At 50.8% G+C, this 20,494-nt stretch overlaps 1 protein-coding gene across 1 annotated transcript in view; it reads right to left on the reverse strand.

The window, feature by feature from the left end:
* Positions 1–20,494, reverse strand: part of LOC140399459 (membrane-associated guanylate kinase, WW and PDZ domain-containing protein 3-like) — a 259,100-nt gene that overhangs the window by 228,916 nt on the left and 9,690 nt on the right. The window contains exons 2-3 of the mRNA XM_072489036.1: positions 11,940–12,239; positions 4,054–4,170 (exon numbers count right to left, since the gene is read on the reverse strand). Coding sequence (XP_072345137.1) covers positions 4,054–4,170; positions 11,940–12,237 — 415 coding nt within the window. The 5' untranslated portion in view covers positions 12,238–12,239. The remainder of the gene's footprint in view (positions 1–4,053; positions 4,171–11,939; positions 12,240–20,494) is intronic.

The raw sequence follows: 20,494 nt of genomic DNA on the forward strand, positions 1-20,494 counted from the left end.
ATAATCCTGCACTCACGAGTCGGGCTGTCATATCTGCTGGGCTGAAGATCCTCAAATCCGAAGAACTCGTCGTCGGTGTCGTCAATGTGCAACACGTCTAGTTGCGGTTCAGATTTGGTACTGGGGTAGCCTCCCAAGGTGAAAGCTTTGTCTGAGTCGTTGTCTTCTAGGACCATATCATCATTGTTTGCGTCGGAGGTGGCATTGGGCTCGCGAAGTCCAGATAAAATATAAAGGTCGGTTTTGAAGTATTCAAGGTCAGAATCATCGGTTTGGGCATAGGTAACTGCTTGTTGTAGGGTTCTTCGGAGGTTAATTTCATTTCCTGGTTCAATTTGAGGCATTGTGCTGTCATTCCAGGCGAAAGAAGGTTGTTTTACGGCTTTAAAAGATTTTTTCTTTGATTTGGGACGTATCCCCTTTAAATGGGCGTGGTCCGGGGCCTCTGACGTCATGACGCATGTGACATCATACGTAGGAAGCGTTTGCTGTTCCTGTACCGTGGGCCGTTTTCGTGATTGTGCATGCGCGGCGTCTCGCGCATGCGCAAACGGACCTTCCCATTCTGTGCGCTTCTCGCGCAACTGCGCAAGTGCAGTCCCTTTAGAAAGATGGCCGCCGATCAAAATTGTTCTCTGCTCCATGATCTCGACCTCGTGGTGAGTACTGGTGCTTCTCTTACCTTTTCTTGCTGGTTGGAGTGTGTTTTCCTCATAGTATTTGCCAAATTTGTCCATGACTGCCTGGAAGTCGCTCCTGTTTTGCCCTTTGGAGAACTTGAACTTTTTAAAGATTTCTTCTCCTGTGGCACCGGCGATGGTGAGCAGAAGCTCGGTCTTTTCTGCATCGGCCACGTCTTCTAGGTCGGCTGCTAACAGGAAGATTTCAAACATTTGCCGGAATGCCCGCCAGTTTTCGCGGAGATCGTCGTGGCACTGGAGCTGCTGCAGAACACGGATCTCGAACATTTTACCTGGATTGCATTGCTGGTTGTCACTGTACGCTGAGGTATGGCTATATGGATTGAAACAGTTCACTGCTGGTACAATGATTTGTTCTGCTCTAGGTGTAACATAAGCGGCTTCCTTGTGGTGCACTTGACAAAGGAAGGTTCAGACGTGGAGATAACTTCAACACGTTTATTAAACTATTTACACTTCTATTACTCAGGTTCGACACTACTGCTAATCCTACTATAGCTACCCAGACTGACTAACCAGTTGCTGCAATCCACGTGGTTGGAGTGATATTGAATCAACCCTGTGTCTGTACTCACTGACTGTTTCCACTGGAAAGAGGCAGATCATGTGTGTGGTGTCCTTTATATATGGGTTGGTGTAATGCCCTTCTGTGGTCGTGTCACTTCGGTGTGTATCGTGAATGTCCATTGGTCATGTCCTATCTAACTGATCTATTGGTTGAGTGTGTGTGTGTGATGTCTCTGGTGCTCCCTCGAGTGTGTAGCTAGCCTACAGGTATTTACATTGATGCGCATCACCACAGGGATTTAGTTGAAATGTATAAAACTCTGGCAGAGCTGAACAGACTGGATACAGGGATTTTGTTTCTTCTGGCTGGGCTGGAGGGGGGGGGGGTCTAGAACAAGGGGTTGGCCATTTAGGACTGAGATGAGGAGAAATTTCTTCACTCTGAACCTGTTGAATCCTCTACCACAGAAGGTAGAGGATAACCTTTCACCCCCCCGCTCTTCCCCAGTTCTAGATTCTCCAAGAGGAATCATCCCCTCCACATTCACCCTGTCAACAACCCTCAGGGATCCTAAAGGTTTTGAGTCACCTCTTGCTGTTCTAAACTCCCAGTGGATACAACCCGGCCTGTCTAACTCTTTCATAAGACAACTCATTCCTGGTACGAGTCTGGTAAACCTTCTCTGAACTGGTCCCAGCATTCACGTTTACAATCAGTGGCACAAATCAAGATAAATGGTTTTGGTCTAATCAACATTACAGAGACATGGTTACAAGGTGAGTAAGGGTGGGAAATAAATATTCCAGTGTACACAATATTTTGGAGACATGGACAGAATGGCAAAGGAAGAGAGATAGCCCTGATAATAAAGGATGACATGAAAAGGACATTAGCGAGGAAGGCTCTGACCCCTGAACGTCATAAAGTCGAACCAGGATGTGTGCAAAATCGGAATAACATGGGTCACAAAACACTGGTGGGGGCAGTTTATAGGTAGCAGTAGTCGTAGCAGTGGACAGGGCATTAACAATAAATTACTGGATATGTAACCAAGGAAATGTGGGTGTCTTTAACCTTAATACAGGCTGGACCAATCAAATTGGTAAGAATGGCCTGGAAGGTGAGTCTTTAGAATGCTTTTGTGACAGTTTCTTACAGAAATACTTTGTGGAACAGACTGGGGATAAGTTGTTTTAGATCTAGTATTGTGTAATGAAGCAGGGTTAATTAGCATGTTGTGGTGCAAGATCCTCTGGGAAATAGTGACCATAATACCATTCAATTCCATCTTCAGTTGTAAGTGACACACCACAATCAGAAATTAGAAACTTAAACTTGACCAAAGCCAATCGCAAGGATAGGAAGGGAGAACTGGCTATGGTTGATTGGGTAAATAGACGAAAAGGCATGGAGGTAAAGAAGCAGTGGGAAATATCGAAAGAGCTTTAAAAAGTATATAAAAAAGGAGAGTAGCTAAAGTAAATGTAGCCCCTTAGAATCAGAGACTGCAGAAATTACCATGGGGAATAAGGAAATGCAAATTGCAATTGAGTTCAGGGTGAACGGCAGTGACCAGAAGTTCCGCCATCTCCATTCCATTCCATTCCGTGTTTGCCTACAGAATCAAGAGCACATGCTCCATATCAGAAATAGACGATAGCCTCGGGTCTGAAAGGAGTGAGGAAATGAAGGTAATTAATATCAGCAGAGAAAAATCCCCATGTCCTAGGATTCTACCAGGGACAGTAACAGTGGATGTGATATAATGGATATAATTTTCCAAACTGGTATCAATGCATTTACGTGAAATCACTCCTGGTATCCTTTCCTCGCAGTCTCACAAAAATGTAAATAAAACATTGGGGTCTCTGACCAGTATCCTAGCCATTGTTGGGGTCTGGTCCAGGATCGTAATAACCCTGACTTGGAAATATATCGGCTGTTTCTTCACTGTCGCTGGGTCAAAATCTTGGAACCCTGCTCCCTAACAGCACAGTGGGTGCACCTACACCACATGGACAGCAGTAAGACGACAGCTCACCACCACCCTCTCAAGGGGCAATTAGGGACAGGCAATTAATGCGGGGCCCGGCCAGCGACACCCACATCCTTTGAGAGAATCACTCGGCTTCCATGAAATTGCAAAAAGGCCTCATGACTTTGGTTAGTTGATCCAATGTCACGGTGCTCAATTTTTCGGAGGTGCGGGTTTGGGTGGTACAGTGGTGAGTACTGCTGCCTCACAGTGCCAGGGACTCGGGTTCAATTCCGACCTTGATCTGTGTGGGTTACCTCCGGGTGCTCCGGTTTCCTCCCACAGTCCAAAGATGTGCAGGTTATGTGGATTGGCCGTGTTAAATTACCCCTTCGTGCCCAAAAGGTTAGGTGGGGTCCTGGGGTGGCGGGAGAGTGGGTCTAGGTGGGGTTGCTCTTTCAGAGGGTCAGTGAAGACTCGATGGGCCTAACGGCCTCCTGCACTGTAGGGAGTCTGTGATTCTACGATGAAAACAATGTCCCATCAAATATCACCTGAGGAAGGAGCAGCGCTCCGAAAGCTAGTGTTTGAAACAAACCTGTTGGACTTTAACCTGGTGTAAGACTTCTTACTGTGCTCACCCCAATCCAACGCCGGCATCTCCACATCATGGCCATCAAATATGAATTATCAATACCCCAAACACAGCCAAATCAAACTGCACTCCATGTTTCACTCCCTCGCTGGAACACAATCCCCACCATTTCTCACTCCCAAGTTGTGACTAGTTTAGACACGAACACCATCCAGTACCATGACCCTGTTGTGTGGGTGCTGTGCCATTCTCTGGGGGCACTCTCTGTACTTACATGGCACCACCCGGATGTACAGGTTCTGGCGAATTCGATCCTGCAGTTCGAAGTCTGCTGAGCCTTTACTGAACACCTGTTTGAGGAAGTGCCGCAGGTCAGAATTCAGCTGGGAACCTGGAGAGAGAACAGGTTATCCATTTTGGTCAGAAACATGGAACGGCAATTTATTACCTAAATGGAGAGAAACCTCAGAGTGCTTCGGTGCAGAGGGATCTCGGAGTTTTTTGTGTTTGAAAACGAGCAAACAGGTAATAAGGAAGTCAAATGGAATTTTGGCCTTTATAGCTAAAGGAACAGATTATAAAAGAAGGGAAGTGTTTTTGCAACTGGACAAGGCATTGGTCTGACCACAGCTGGAGCATTGAGCCCAGTTTTGGTTCCCTTATTTGAGGAAGGAGGAAGTTAGGAAGTTGCACTGGAGGAGGTTTACCAGATTTATTCCGGAAATGAGGGGTTTGTCTTATGAAGGGAGACTGAACAGTTTAGGCCTATAACCTCTCTTGTTTAGGAGAATGAGAGGGGATCTAATTGAGTTATGCAAGATGATCATTGACAAAGTACATAGAACATAGAACAGTACAGGCCCTTCGGCCCTCGATGTTGTGCTGAGCCTTGTCCGAAACCAAGATCAAGCTATCCCACTCCGTCATTCTGGTGTGCTCCATGTGCCTATCCAATAACCGCTTGAAAGTTCCTAAAAAGTCGGACTCCACTATCACAGCAGGCAGTCCATTCCACACCCTAACCACTCTCTGAATAAAGAACCTACCTCGGACATCCCTCCTATATCTCCCACCCTGAACCTTATAGTTATGCCCCCCTTGTAACAGCTACATCCACCCGAGGAAATAGTCTCTGAAAGTCCACTCTATCTATCCCCCTTGTCATCTTATAAACCTCTATTAAGTGGTCTCTCATCCTCCTCCGCTCTAAAGAGAAAAGCCCTCGCTCCCTCAACCTTTCCTCATAAGACCTATCCTGCAAACCAGGCAGCATCCTGGTAAATCTCCTTTGCACCCTTTCCAATGCTTCAACATCCTTCCTATAGTGAGGTGACCGGAACTGCACATGTGGTCTGCACATATGCTCCAAATGTGGTCTCACCAGGGTCATGTACAGTTGCAGCATAACCCCGCGGCTCTTAAACTCAAGCCCCCCGTTAATAAACGCTAACACACTATACGCCTTCTTGACGGCTCTGTCCACTTGAGTGGCAACCTTCAGAGACCGAGAACAGATGCTTCCTCTTGTGAGGCAATCTGGAAAAAGACCATAGTTTTAGGACCATCTGTAGCAGCTTCGTTGCAGTGTTAATGTAAGCCTACTTGTGACAATATTAAAGATTATTCTTATTAATAATAAAGTTTATTATTTGCCTACTCCTGTTCCTAGTTCTTATGTACCCTGACTAATTCCCCCTCCCTGTGAATATCCCTCACAGTGACTAATTTACTTATCCCTGGGCACAGCATCCACCCCCCCCCCACATCCACTTTCTAATCCTGGCTCCCTCTAAACTGAGAACCCCCATCAATTCTCCCCTTCCTTCGAACATAACCACCAGTGTTTTGGATGTGAAAACTCAGACCGTTTTAAACATTAACATTTAAAAAAAAATAATTTAGAGTACCCAATTCATTTTTTCCAATTACAGGGCAATTTAGCGTGGCCAATCCACCTACCCTGCACATCTTTTTGGGTTGTGGGGGCGAAACACATGCAGACATGGGGAGTATCTGCAAACTCCACATGGACAGTGACCCAGAGCCGGGATCGCACCTGGGACCTCGGCGCCGTAAGGCAGCAGTGCTAACCACTCCGCCACCATGCCTCCCTTAAACATTAACATATAAACAACTAACTCCTCTGGCTCTGAATAACCCCCTGTATTATAATATTCTCCACATCCTCTCCAATAGCACCCTGTGTATTATTTACCTCCTTGCTCTTGCCCATCTGTCTAATGGCCCTGGCACTCAACAAGACCTGTATTACAAACTCCCCTTCCTTTAACAAATCCCCCAATCTCCGTTGTCTACCTGGAAATTTTCTCCTTGTAAACAGCAAACCCTTGATCTATCCCGTCCCCACAAGAGAGAATGAGGGAGAGAGAGAGACAGAGAGACAGAGATACCAGGAGAGGGGAAGAGACATTGAGTAGTTTAGGCCTACATTCTCTCGTGTTTCGATGAATGAGAGGAGATCTAAATAAGCAATAAAGGAGAATAAAAGGTATTGACAAAGTAGATGTGGATCAGATGCTTGCTATGGAGGAGAAATCTAGAATGAGAGGTCATAGTTTTAGGATAACATAAGGGTCCTTCCTGTTTATTCTCTTAGTTCCTCTTTCTTTTATTTTGTTGTTGCATTTTTGATTCATGGGCCTGTGTCTTTAAGGCAAGTGGCCCGTGCCTCTAATTAAAGCAGAGGATTTCAACAGCAGCAGAGATAACTGTGCTGTCTCAAACTGACGCAGTAGTGATGGGCAGCAATGATAATTGGCTCGGACTCGTTTTGATTAATTTGGCTGGTGATCGATGAATTGGCCCTAAAGGCTGTGCTCTGCTGATAACAAGTGGTGATTGGATATGATCTCACTGAAATGCTTTTCAGAGTACCAAGGTTTCAGTTTAGTTTCAGTTTTAATTCTGGCAGCCTGATTATCATCATAGCATTTACAGTGCAGAAGGAGGCCATTCGGCCCATCGAGTCTGCACCGGCTCTCGGAAAGAGCACCATACCCCAAGGTCAACACCTCCACCCTATCCCCATAACCCAGTAACCCCACCCAATACTAAGGGCAATTTTGGACACTAAGGGCAATTTATCATTGCCAATCCACCTAACCTGCACATCTTTGGACTGGGAGGAAACCAGAGCACCAGGAGGAAACCCACGCACACACGGGAGGATATGCAGACTCCGCACAGACAGTGACCCAAGCTGGAATCGAACCTGGGACCCTGGAGCTGTGAAGCAATTGTGCTATCCACAATGCTACCGTGCGTCTAAGTTAGTCTCTCCAAAGGTCCCTCATGGCAGACTGGTACAGAAGGTGTAGTCAGATGGGATCAGAGGTGAGCTGCCAAGATGGATACAGAACTGGCTCGGGTCATGTAGGACAGAGGGTAGAAGTGGAAGGGTGTTTTCCTGAATGGAGGGCTGTGACGAGTGGTGTTCCGCAGGGATCAGTGCTGGGACCTTTGCTGTTTGCAATATATATAAATGGTTTTGAGGAAAATGTAACTGATCTGATTAGTAAGTTTGCGGATAACACAAAGGTTAATGGGATTGCGGATAGCGATGAGGACTTTTAGAGGCTATGGATCGGTTGGAGATTTGGGCGGAAAGATGGCAGATGGGGTTTATTCCGGACAAATGTGAGGTAATGCATTCTGGAAGTTCTAATACAGGTGGGAAATATACAGTAAATGGCAGAACCCTGAAGAGTATTGAAAGGTAGTGGGATGTGGGTGTACAGGTCCCCAGGCCACTGAAAGTGGTAATGCAGGTGAGAAGGTAGTCGGGCATTGAGTATAAAAATTGGCAAGTCATGTTGCAGCTGTAAAGAACCTAAGATAGGCAACTCTTGGAATACAGTGTCAAATTTTGGTTGCCACATTACCAAAAGGATGTGAAGGCTTTGGAGAGGGTACAGAAGAGGTTTACCAGGATGCTGCCTTGTATGGAGGGCATTAAGACCATAGGACATAGGAGCAGATTTAGGCCACTCGGCCCACCGAGTTTTCTCCGCCATTCAATCATGGCTGATATTGTCTCATCCCTATTCTCCTGCCTTCTCCCCATAACCCCTGATCCCCTCATTAATCAAGAACCTATCTAACTCTGTCTTGAAGACACTCAGTATTTGGCCTCCACAGCCTTCTGCGGCAAAGAGTTCCACAGATTCACCACCCTCTGGCTGAAGAAATTCCTCCTTATCTCTGTTTTAAAGGATCAGCCTTTTAGTCTGAGATGGTGTCCTCTGGTTCTAGTTTTTCCTACAAGTGGAAACATCCTCTCCACTTACAGAATTTGGTAAATTTCAATGAGATCCCCGCTTCATCCTTCTGAACTCCAACGAGTACAGACCCAGAGTCCTCAACCGTTCCTCATACGATAAGCTCTTAATTCCAGGCATCATTCTTGTGAACCTCCTCTTATACCTTTCCAAGGCCAGCACATCCTTCCTTAGATACGGGGCCCAAAACTGCTCACAATACTCCAAATGGAGTAAAGTTGGATTGTTCTCATTAGAATGCCGAAGGTTGATGGGCGACCTGGTAGAAGTCCACAGAATTATGAGCAGAACACAGAGTGAATAGTCAGAAGTTTTTTCCCAGGGTGGAAGAGTCAATTACTAAGGGACATAGGTTTAAGGTGCGAAGGGCAAAGTTTAGAGAAGATGTGCGAGGGAAGTTTTTTCTTCCCACACAGAGAGCAGTGGGTATGTGAAACTCGCTGCTGGAGGTGGTGGGACCAGGTGCGATAATGTCATTTAAGGGGCGTATTCACAAATACATTAATAGGATGGGAATAGAAGGATACGGACCCCGGAAGTGCAGAAGGTTTTAGGTTAGACGGGCAGCATGGTCGGCGCAGGCTTGGAGGGATGTAGGGCCTGTTCCTGTGCTGCACTTTTTTTTGTCTTGGTATTCAGAAAGCAAGGGGGAAGGCTGACTCTCTCTCCAGCAACTCAGAGTGTCGGTCTCTTGAGACTGGAGGCCTGAAGTCAAACCACGGGCTGGAAGCAAGATTTAATGTAAAGTAAAGTGTCTCAATAAAGAAACAGGCGCAAATGTGAACTTCAGACTGAAGGCCCAGTTTGATGAGAAATATGGGGCAGGATTCTCCAACCCCCCGCCGGGTCGGAGAATCGCCGGGAGACGGCGTGAATTCCGCCCCGCCGCTCCGATGCCGGCTGCCGAATTCTCCGCCGCCGGTTTTCGGGCGGGAGCGGGGATGGGGATTGCGCCGCCCTGGGTGGGGGGCATTGGCAGCGTCCCCCCGGCAATTCTCCAGTCCCCGATGGGCCGAGCGGCCACCCGTTTTCGGCCAGACCCGCCATGGTGAAATCCATCCCGGCGGGACCTGGCTTGGAGGGCGGTTAGCGGGGTCCTCGGGAAGGGGGGGGGGGGAGATCCGGCCCCGGGGGGGGCCCCCACGGTGGCCTGGCCCGTGATCGGGGAACACCGATCTGCGGGCGGGCCTGTGCCGTGGGGGCACTCCTTCCCTCCGCGCCGGCCTCTGTAAGGCTCCGCGAGGGCCGGCGCGGAGAAGAAACCCACTGCGCATGCGTGGGAAACACGCCAGCGGCTCTGCGCAAGCGCCAGAACACGCTGGCAGTCCTGCGCATGCGCCAACTCGCGCCGGCCGGCGGAGGCCCTTCGATGCCGGTTGGCGCAACGCCAACCCCTCCAGCGCCGGCCTAGCCCCTGGAAGTGCGGAGGATTCCGCAACTTACGGGAGGCCCGACGCCGGAGTGGTTCAAGCTGCTCTTGGCGTTGGTACGGGCCGACCCGCCGATTGCGGGAGAATCCTGCCCATGGTGTCTCCAGAAAGCCCACTGCCTTTGAGTATTGTATTTTCCTAAACTACTGGGACCCTGAATGAATAACGGTAGGACAGTGGTTAGCACAGTTGCTTCTCAGCTCCAAGGTCCCAGGTTCGATTCCCGGCTTGGGTCACTGTCTGTGCGGAGTCTGCACATCCTCCCCGTGTGTGCGTGGGTTTCCTCCGGTGCTCCGGTTTCCTCCCACAGTCCAAAGATGTGCAGGTTAGGTGGATTGGCCATGATAAATTGCCCCTAGTGTCCAAAAAGGTTACTTGGGATTACTGGATTATGTGGGATGCTCTTGCAATGGGCCGGTGCAGACTCGATGGGCCAAATGGCCTCCCTCTGCACTGTAAATTCTCCGATCTGATCCTGTGAACTACCGGCTGAAAACGAAAGACTCTAGTCTGCAAGCTCGCTGTTAAGAAAACGTATTAAAGAAACCACCAGATGAAGCAAGAACTCTCATCCTTATGATTTTTTTACTGCTTTCCACCCCTGTGTGTTTGTCTATCTTGTATGTCTGGGTAGAGGGCCAGTTAGAGTGGGTAGCAGGTATTAGCTTGTTGTTATCCAATTGTGTTTTTTGCATATTTCAGGATAATTCTTTTTACAAATAAACAGTAATCGTGTTTAAACATACAAACCTGGTGACTGTAATGATTGGGCAGCGAAGGGGCAAAGACGCAAGGAATTTTTATAAGAATTATTGGTTAGTTCCCTTGTGTTGTGACTCCGGAAAGGGGATGCTGGAATTGACTGCTCATTTGCCCAGGGTGTCGTAGCAGAGAGAGAGCAGAGGAAATTATTTCTCTCAAAGGATCGTGAATCTGTGGAATTCACTACAGAGTGCGGCGGATGTTGGGACATGGAATAAATTTGAGGAGATGTCAGAGGTTTAATTAGTAATGGGTTGATGGGTTTTGGAGAACAGGCAGGACGGTGGAGTGGAGGCCGTGAGGAGATCAGCCATGATGGTATTGAATGGCGGAGTGGGCTCGAGGGGCTGAATTGTCTTATGTTCTTATGAGACAGTCGGAATACACACAGCTTCGCTCACACACAGCTTCGCTCACACACAGCTTCGCTCACACACAGATTCTCTCTCCTACAAACCCACGCACACTCACAATCTCACACACTCTCTCTCTTTCTCTCCCACACTCTCAGTATCTGACAAACACACTCTCTCTCTCACACACACACATTCTCTCTCTCACTCACACACATTCTCTCTCTCACTCACACACATACTCTCTCTCACACTCATTCTCTCACTCACACTCATTCTCTCTCTCACACTCATTCTCTCACTCACACTCATTCTCTCACTCACACACATACTCTCACTCACACACATACTCTCACTCACACACATACTCTCACTCACACACATACTCTCTCTCACACACATACTCTCTCTCACACACATACTCTCTCTCACACACATACTCTCTCTCACACACATACTCTCTCTCACACACATACTCTCTCTCACACACATACTCTCTCTCACACACATACTCTCTCTCACACACATACTCTCTCTCACACACATACTCTCTCTCACACACATACTCTCTCTCACACACATACTCTCTCTCACACACATACTCTCTCTCACACACATACTCTCTCTCACACACATACTCTCTCTCACACACATACTCTCTCTCACACACATACTCTCTCTCACACACATACTCTCTCTCACACACATACTCTCTCTCACACACATACTCTCTCTCACACACATACTCTCTCTCACACACATACTCTCTCTCACACACATACTCTCTCTCACACACATACTCTCTCTCACACACATACTCTCTCTCACACACATACTCTCTCTCACACACATACTCTCTCTCACACACATACTCTCTCTCACACACATACTCTCTCTCACACATACTCTCTCTCACACATACTCTCTCTCACACATACTCTCTCTCACACATACTCTCTCTCACACATACTCTCTCTCACACATACTCTCTCTCACACATACTCTCTCTCACACATACTCTCTCTCACACATACTCTCTCTCACACATACTCTCTCTCACACATACTCTCTCTCACACTCATTCTCTCACTCACACACAAACACTTCCTCACACACACACATTTTCTCTCATACACAAACACTTTGTCACACTCACACACAAACACTTTATCTCACATTCACACACAAACACTTCCTCACACACACACACACACACACACAAACACTTTCTCTCACACTCACACACAAACGCTTTCTCCCTCTCACAGTGGAACACAACAAAGGCGGAGGACTACAATCTGCTGTTAACAGCCTCACCTTGTGGAGCTGTTTTGATACGGACTGGGTCAGGGAGATTTGCCAGGAGCCCGAGTGTGTCTCTCAGAGTGAGACCGGATACAGGAGTGTCGTTCACCTCGAGGAGCAGGTCACCTGCCTGCAGCTTGCCGGGTAGGTGTCGGGCTTTGCCACCTTGAGGATCAGCAATGAAGAGGAATTGGCCGTATTCTGCCCCGCCCAACAATCGAAAGTTCAGAGCCCCCTGCTCGTCCCGACATAAGGTCACCTCCCGGGTTTTCTGTGTCCAATGAGTGATGTTGAGGAGCTTCCTGAACATGTCTGTCCAAAGAGAGAGAGAAGAGGGGAGAGCGGAATTTAATTCTCAACATCAACAACCAGAGACATGCCCAATCCAACACAACTATTCCTCTTTCACTGTGATCGAGTTCCGGACACACAGGTTATTGGGGTTAAAGTTCTGTTACCTGGCTGATTAGTAACCAGCTCCAACACAAAGTTATTTACACTCTGGCTGGGTGCGGTGCAGACAGAACACAATGCCCTCCAAACACTCCCAGCACAGGGTTAGATACAGAGTAAAGCTCCCTCTACACTGTCCCCATCAAACACTCCCAGGACAGGTACAGCACAGGGTTAGATACAGAGTAAAGCTCCCTCTACACTGTCCCCATCAAACACTCCCAGGACAGATACAGCACGGGGTTAGATACAGAGTAAAGCTCCCTCTACACTGTCCCCATCAAACACTCCCAGGACAGATACAGCACGGGGTTAGATACAGAGTAAAGCTCCCTCTACACTGTCCCCATCAAACACTTACAGGACAGGTGCAGTACGGGGTTAGATAAAGAGTAAAGCTCCCTCTACATTGTCCCCATCAAACACTCCCAGGACAGGTACAGCACGGGGTTAGATACAGAGTAACGATCCCTCCACACTGTCCCCATCAAACACTCCCAGGACAGGTACAGTACGGGGGTTAGATACAGAGTAAAGCTCCCTCTACACTGTCCCCATCAAACACTCTCAGGACAGGAACAGCACGGGGTTAGATACGGAGTAACTCTCCCTCCACACTGTGCCCATCAAACAGTCCCAGGACAGGTACAGCACGGGGTTAGATACAGAGTAACGATCCCTCCACACTGTCCCCATCAAACACTCCCAGGACAGGTACAGTACGGGGGTTAGATACAGAGTAAAGCTCCCTCTACACTGTCCCCATCAAACACTCCCAGGACAGGTACAGCACGGGGTTAGATACAGAGTAAAGCTCCCTCTACACTGTCCCCATCAAACACACCCAGGACAGGTACAGCACGGGGTTAGATACAGAGTAAAGCTCCCTCTACACTATCCCCATCAAACACTCCCAGGACAGGTACAGCACGGGGTTAGATACAGAGTAACGATCCCTCCACACTGTCCCCATCAAACACTCCCAGGACAGGTACAGTACGGGGGTTAGATACAGAGTAAAGCTCCCTCTACACTGTCCCCATCAAACACTCTCAGGACAGGAACAGCACGGGGTTAGATACGGAGTAACTCTCCCTCCACACTGTGCCCATCAAACAGTCCCAGGACTGGCACAGCACGGGGTTAGATACAGAGTAAATCTCCCTCTACACGGTCCCCATCAAACACCCCCAGGACAGGTACAGCACGGGGTTAGATACAGAGTGAAGCTCACTCTACACTGTCCCCATCAAACACTCCCCGGACAGGTACAGCACGGGGTTAGATACAGAGTGAAGCTCGCTCTACACTGTCCCCATCAATCACTCCCAGTACTCTAGACAGTGCGGTAGCACAGCGGTTAGCACAGTTGCTTTACAGTTCCACGGTCGATTCCTGACGGGTGACTGTCACTGCGGAGTCTGCACGTTCGCCTAGTGTTTGCGTGAGTTAACTCCGGGTGCTCCGGTTTCCTCCCACAGTCCATGATGTGCAGGTTAGGTGGATTGGCCATGATAAATTGCCATTCGTGTTCTAAAAGGTTGGGTGGGGTTACAGGTAGGGTGGATGTGTGGGCTTAGTGCCCTTTCAAAGGGCCAGTGCAGACTTGATGCGCCGAATGGCTGTCTTCTGCACTGTAAATTCTATGACTGATACAACGTGGGTTAGATGCACTCTGAAGCTCGCTCTACCCTCTCCCAATTAGATGATCCCAGCACAGGTACAGTACGAAGTTAGGTACAGAGTATCCTCCCACTATACTGTGCCCATCAAGCACTCCAAAGACAGGCACAGCATGGGGTTAGATACAGAGGAAAGCTTCCTCTACATTGTTGCCATCAAACATTCCCAGCAGAGGTACAGTACGAAGTTAGGTACAGACTAACGCTCCCTCTACACTGTTCCCATCAAACACTCCCAGGACAGGTACAGCACGGGGTTAGATACAGAGTAAAGCTCCCTCTACACGGTCCCCATCAAACACTCCCAGGACAGGTACAGCACGGGGTTAGATACAGAGTAAAGCTCCTTCTACATGGTCCCTATCAAACACTCCCAGGACAGGTACAGCATGGGGTTAGATACAGGGTAAAGCTCCCTCTACACTGTCCCCATCAAACAGTCCCAGGACAGGTACAGCACGGGGTTAGATACAGAGTAAAGCTCCCTCTACACTGTCCGCATCAAACACTCCCAGGACAGGTACAGCACGGGGTTAGATACAGAGTAAAGCTCCCTCTACACTGTCCCCATCAAACACTCCCAGGACTGGTATAGCATGGGTTTAGATACAAAGTAACGCTCCCTCTACACTGTCCCCAACAAACACTCCCAGGACAGGTACAGCACGGGGTTAGATACTGAGTAAAGCTCCCTCTACACTGTCCCCATCGAACACTCCCAGAACAGTTACAGCACGGGTTTAGATACAGAGTAAAGCTCCCTCGACACTGTCCCCATCAAAAACTCCCAAGGGGTTAGATACAGAGTAAATCTCCCAGACCCTGTCCCCATCAAACACTCCCAGGACAGGTACAGCACGGGTTTAGATACAGGGTAAAGCTCCCTCTACACTGTCCCCATCAAACAGTCCCAGGACAGGTACAGCACGGGGTTAGATACAGAGTAAAGCTCCCTCTACACTGTCCCCATCAAACACTCCCAGGACAGGTACAGCACGGGGTTAGATACAGAGTAAAGCTCCCTCTACACTGTCCCCATCAAACACTCCCAGGACAGGCACGGCATGGGGTTAGATACAGTATAAAGCTCCCTCTACTGTCCGCATCAAACACTCCCAGGACAGAGCACGGTGGTGCAGTGGGTTAGCACTGCAGCCTCATGGCGCCAAGGTCCCAGGTTCAATCCCCGGCTGTGGGTCACTGTCCGTGTGGAGTTTGCACAATCTCCCAGTGTTTGCATGGGTTTCGCTCCCATAACCCAAAAATGTTCAATTGCCCCTTAATTGGAAAAATGAATTGGGCACTCTAAATGTTTTTAAAAACCTCCCAGGACAGGTGCAGCATGGGGTTAGATACAGAGTAAAGCTCCCTCTACACTGTTCCCATCAAACACTCCCAGGACAGGTACAGCACGGGGTTAGATACAGAGTAAAGCTCCCTCTACACTGTCCCCATCAAACAGTCCCAGGACAGGTACAATGTGGGTTAGATACAGAGTAAAGCTCCCTCTACACTGTTCCCATCAAACACTCCCAGGACAGGTACAGCACGGGGTTAGATACAGAGTAAAGCTCCCTCTACACTGTCCCCATCAAACAGTCCCAGGACAGGTACAATGTGGGTTAGATGCAGAGTAAAGCTCCCTCTACACTGTCCCCATCAAACAGTCCCAGGACTGGTACAATGTGGGTTAGATGCAGAGTAAAGAACTCTCTACACCAGTGTTTTTCAAACTTTTTTTTTGGGAACCCATTTGTACCAACCCGCCTGACCTTCGGGACCCAACCCGGCTGACCTTTGCGACCCAGGCCGGCCGACCTTTGCGACCCACGCCGGCCGACCTTTGCGACCCACGCCGGCCGACCTTTGCGACCCACGCCGGCCGACCTTTGCGACCCACGCCGGCCGACCTTCGCGACCCACGCCGGCCGACCTTCGCGACCCACGCCGGCCGACCTTCGCGACCCACCATTTTCTCTTACCTTTTGCTGCTGACAAAATCTGGGAAATGGTTTTGGGTCCCTTTGGCTCTCATGCACCCTCCTTCAATGAAACCTGTTGGATGAAGGTGAAGCCTTCCGGTGTCGGAAAGTATGGAGTCTCCACCTGTCAAAAGTTAAGCTCCACAGCATAACTGTGGCACAGAACATGCTGAAATAAGGCTCCGTCAGCAAGACTGTCTTTCCCAATCTTAAATGCGACACCCAGATCCTGACCATTCTTGGAGTAAGAGACTTCCACTTCAACAGCATCAAAGAGGGACAGAAGAGGGAGCTTTTACTCAGCATCAAAGTTCAGTAAGCAACCAATCACATCATTCTCCCCGAACTTTTTGCAGCCGGCTTTTAACAATGCCAGCTGCAGACTTCCGGTTGCAGCTATGCAGAGCTAAGTCGCACATTCGGCAGCTCCCACTTGGAGCAGACTTTTGGGCTGTTTTCAGGGCCCCGAACGGCATTTTCTCGACATTTCCCGGTGTGGGAAGTTGACTGTAACATTCCCCCGAGTGTATGGCTTGGACCAGGAGAGGGGCAACTAAAAAAAGTGGTGGTGAACCCAAAGAAAGTGCGAGGGAAGAGGAGCAAGATGGCGGCAGGTGGGGACCAGGCAGCATGGATGCAGTGGGCGGAGGAGCAGCAGGAGGTTATCCAGTGCTGCTTCAGGGAGCTCAAAGCGGACCTGCTGGAGCCGATGAAGGCTTCTATCGATAAGCTGCTGGAGACCCAGATGGCCCAGGGGGTGGCGATCCGCGAGGTCTGACAAAAGATCTCCGATAACGAGGACGAGATCTTGGGCCTAGCGGTAAAGGTGGAGGTGCTCCACAAGAAATGGAACGGTTCGAGGAGATGGAGAATCGGTCGAGGCGGAAGAATCTGCGGATCCTGGGCCTCCCGGAGGGGCTGGAGGGGTCGTACGTGGGGGCCGATGTGGTCACCATGCTAAACTCGCTGATGGGAGCGGGGTCCTTCCAGGGGCCCCTGGAGCTTGAAGGGGCCCATAGAGTGTTTGTGAGGAGGCCCAAGGCTAACGAGCCGCCGCGGGCGGTGCTGGTGCGGTTTCATCGGTTTTCTGATCGGGAGTGCGTACTCAGGTGGGCCAAGAAGGAGAGGAGCAGCAGGTGGGAGAACGCGGAGGTTCGGATATACCAGGACTGGAGTGCGGAGGTGGAGAAGAGGAGGGCCGGGTACAATCGAACGAAGGCAGTGCTGCACAGGAAGGGGGTGAAGTTTGGCATGTTGCAGCCGGCGCGACTGTGGGTCACCTACAAGGACCGGCACCATTATTTTGAGTCCCCGGAGGAGGCGTGGGCCTTTGTTCAGGCCGAGAAACTGGACACAAACTGAGGGTCGGGATGGGCGGTCGGGGATTGCTGTTGGTGTGTTACATTTTGAGGGGGGGTTCTTTGCTCGTTTCTTTTTGATTCGGTGTGGGTGGTTAGGGTGGGTTGGGCACTGTTTTGGTTGGGTCTGTCGGGTGGGCTCTTGGAGGGGGGCAAGTAAATGGAGTAGGGGTGGATGGCCGGCAGGAGGGATGGGGCCCCGTGGGGGAGGGGAAGGCCCGTGTCGGGGGTGAGGGGACTGGGCCTGTAAAAGGAGCTGTGCCAGAGGTGGCGGGGCCGGGCAGGTAGAAAGCGTGGGCTTTTTCTCGCGCTGAAGGCTGGAGGAGGCGGGGGCGGGGTGGGGAAACGAGGGTTGTTTCCCGTGCTTGGGATGGAAGGGGGAGGCGGAGAGCCTGCTGATGGGTAATGGGAGGAGTTAAAGGAGAGGCGGGAGTGGCCGGGGTCAGCATGAGTCAGCTGACTTGCAGGAGTGCAATGGGGGGAGCAAGGCAACTAGGAGGGGTCCTAGCTGGGGGGGGGGGGGGAGAGAAGAACCGGGTTGCTGCTGGTATGGTCAAGGGGGAGCTGGAGTGATTAGAAGGACAGCTGGGCAAGAGTTGGGCAGCACGGTAGCATTGTGGATAGCACAATTGCTTCACAGCTCCAGGGTCCCAGGTTCGAGTCCGGCTTGGGTCACTGTCTGTGCGGAGTCTGCACATCCTCCCCGTGTGTGCGTGGGTTTCCTCCGGGTGCTCCGGTTTCCTCCCACAGTCCAAAGATGTGCAGGTTAGGTGGATTGGCCTTGATAAATTCACCTTAGTGTCCAAAATTGTCCTTAGTGTTGGGTGGGGTTGCTGGGCTATGGGGATAGGGTGGAGGTGTTGACCTTGGGTAGGGTGCTCTTTCCAAGAGCCGGTGCAGACTCGATGGGCCGAATGGTCTCCTTCTGCACTGTAAATTCTATGATAATCTAAGGAGTTGGGACGGGGGTCTGCCGCCGTGGGGAACGGACCGGGAGTGGGGTGCGGGCGTGGCTGGCCGAGGAGGGTTATGGCTAGTCAGCGGTGGAGGGGGGTGGGTAGCCCCCTGATCCGGCTGATAACCTGGAATGTAAGGGGACTGAACGGGCCGGTTAAGCGGGCCTGGGTGTTCGCGCACCTGAAGGGGCTGAGGGCGGATGTGGTCATGCTCCAGGAGACACACCTGAAGGTGGCAGACCAGGTAAGATTGAGGAAGGGTGGGTAGGTCAGGTGTTTCATTCGGGGCTGGATGCCAAAAATCGGGGGGTGGCGATTTTGGTGGGAAAGAGGGTGTCGTTTGAGGCGTCAAGCATTGTGACAGACAATGGCGGCAGGTATGTAATGGTAAGTGGTAAGCTGCAAGGGGAGAGGGTGGTGCTGGTCAACGTGTACGCCCCGAACTGGGACGATGCGGGTTTTATGCGGCGCATGTTGGGTCGGATCCCGGACTTTGAAGTGGGGGGCCTGATAATGGAGGGGGGGGGGAAACTTTAACACTGTGTTGGATCTGGCACTGGATCGCTCCAGGTCTAGGACGGGTAGGAAGCCGGCGGCGGCTAAAGTGCTGAGGGGTATATGGACCAGATGGGAGGGGTGGACCCTTGGAGATTTGCAAGGCCGGGGGCTAGGGAATTTTCATTCTTTTCGCATGTTCATAAGGCTTATTCCCGGATCGACTTCTTTATTATGAGCAGGGCGCTGATAGCGAGAGTAGAGGATACTGAGTATTCGGCAATAGCCATTTTGGATCACGCCCCACATTGGGTAGACCTAGAGCTGGGGAGGAGAGGGACCAACGCTCGTTGTGGCGCTTGGAGGTGGGGCTGTTGGCGGACGAGGAGGTGAGTGAGCGAGTCCGAGGAAGAATAGAGAGATATCTGGAGGCCAACGATAACGGGGAGGTCCGAGTGGGGATGGTCTGGGAGGCGCTGAACGCGGTGGTTAGGGGAGAGCTGATCTCCATTAGGGCCCACAAGGAGAGGAGAGAGCGGAGGGAGAGGGAGAGGCTGGTGGGGATGGTGAGGGCAGACAGGAGGTATGCGGAGGTGCCGGAGGAGGGACTGTTGAGGGAGAGGCGTAACCTCCAGGCCGAATTCGACCTGTTGACCACCAGGAAGGCGGTGGCGCAGTGGAGGAAGTCCCAGGGGGCGATTTATGAATATGGGGAAAAGGCAAGCCGGATGCTGGCGCATCAGCTTCGGAAGCGGGACGCAGCTAGGGAGATGGGGGAGTTAAGGATAGGGGAGGGAGAGTGGCGCGGTGTGGGGTTGGCATCAATGGGGTCTTCAAGGACTTTTATGAGGAACTGTATCGGTCCGAGCCCCCACTGGAGGAGGGAGGGATGGGCCGCTTTCTGGACCAATTGTGGTTCCCGAAGGGGGAGGAGGGACTGGTGGCGGGATTAGGTGCTCCGATTGGGCTGGAGGAGCTGGTCAAAGGGATAGGGAGCATGCAGGCGGGGAAGGCACCGGGGCCGGACGGTTTCCCGGTCGAATTCTACAAAAAATATGTGGACCTGTTGGGCCCGTTGCTGGTTAGGACCTTCAATGAGGCAAGGGAGGGGGGGGGACTTTGCCCCCGACGATGTCCCGGGCACTGATCTCCTTGATCCTGAAGCGGAACAAGGATCCCCTGCAGTGGGTCTTACAGGCCGATTTTGTAGATGCCAAAGTGCTGGTGAAGGTCTTAGCCACGTGAATTGAGGATTGTGTGCCACAGGTCATCCACGATGACCAGGCGGGGTTCGTGAAGGGGAGGCAGTTGAACGCGAATGTGCGGAGGCTCCTGAACGATATTATGATGCCGGCGAGGGAGGGGGAGGCGGAGATAGTGGTGGGGATGGACGCTGAGAAGGCCTTCGATAGGGTAGACTGGGGGTACTTGTGGGAGGTGCTGAAGTGGTTTGGGTTTGGGGAGGGGTTCGACAGGTGGGTTAGGCTGTTGTACGAGATCCCAATGGCGAGTGTGGCCACGAAAAAGAGGAGGTCTGAGTACTTTCGGTTGCATCGAGGTACGAGGCAGGGGTGTCCCCTGTCCCCCCTGCTCTTCGCACTGGCGACTGAACCCCTGGTTATGGCACTGAGGGAGTCGAGG

The sequence above is a fragment of the Scyliorhinus torazame genome, chromosome 22 (assembly GCF_047496885.1).
Source record: "Scyliorhinus torazame isolate Kashiwa2021f chromosome 22, sScyTor2.1, whole genome shotgun sequence".
In the NCBI taxonomy this organism is placed as follows: domain Eukaryota; kingdom Metazoa; phylum Chordata; class Chondrichthyes; order Carcharhiniformes; family Scyliorhinidae; genus Scyliorhinus; species Scyliorhinus torazame.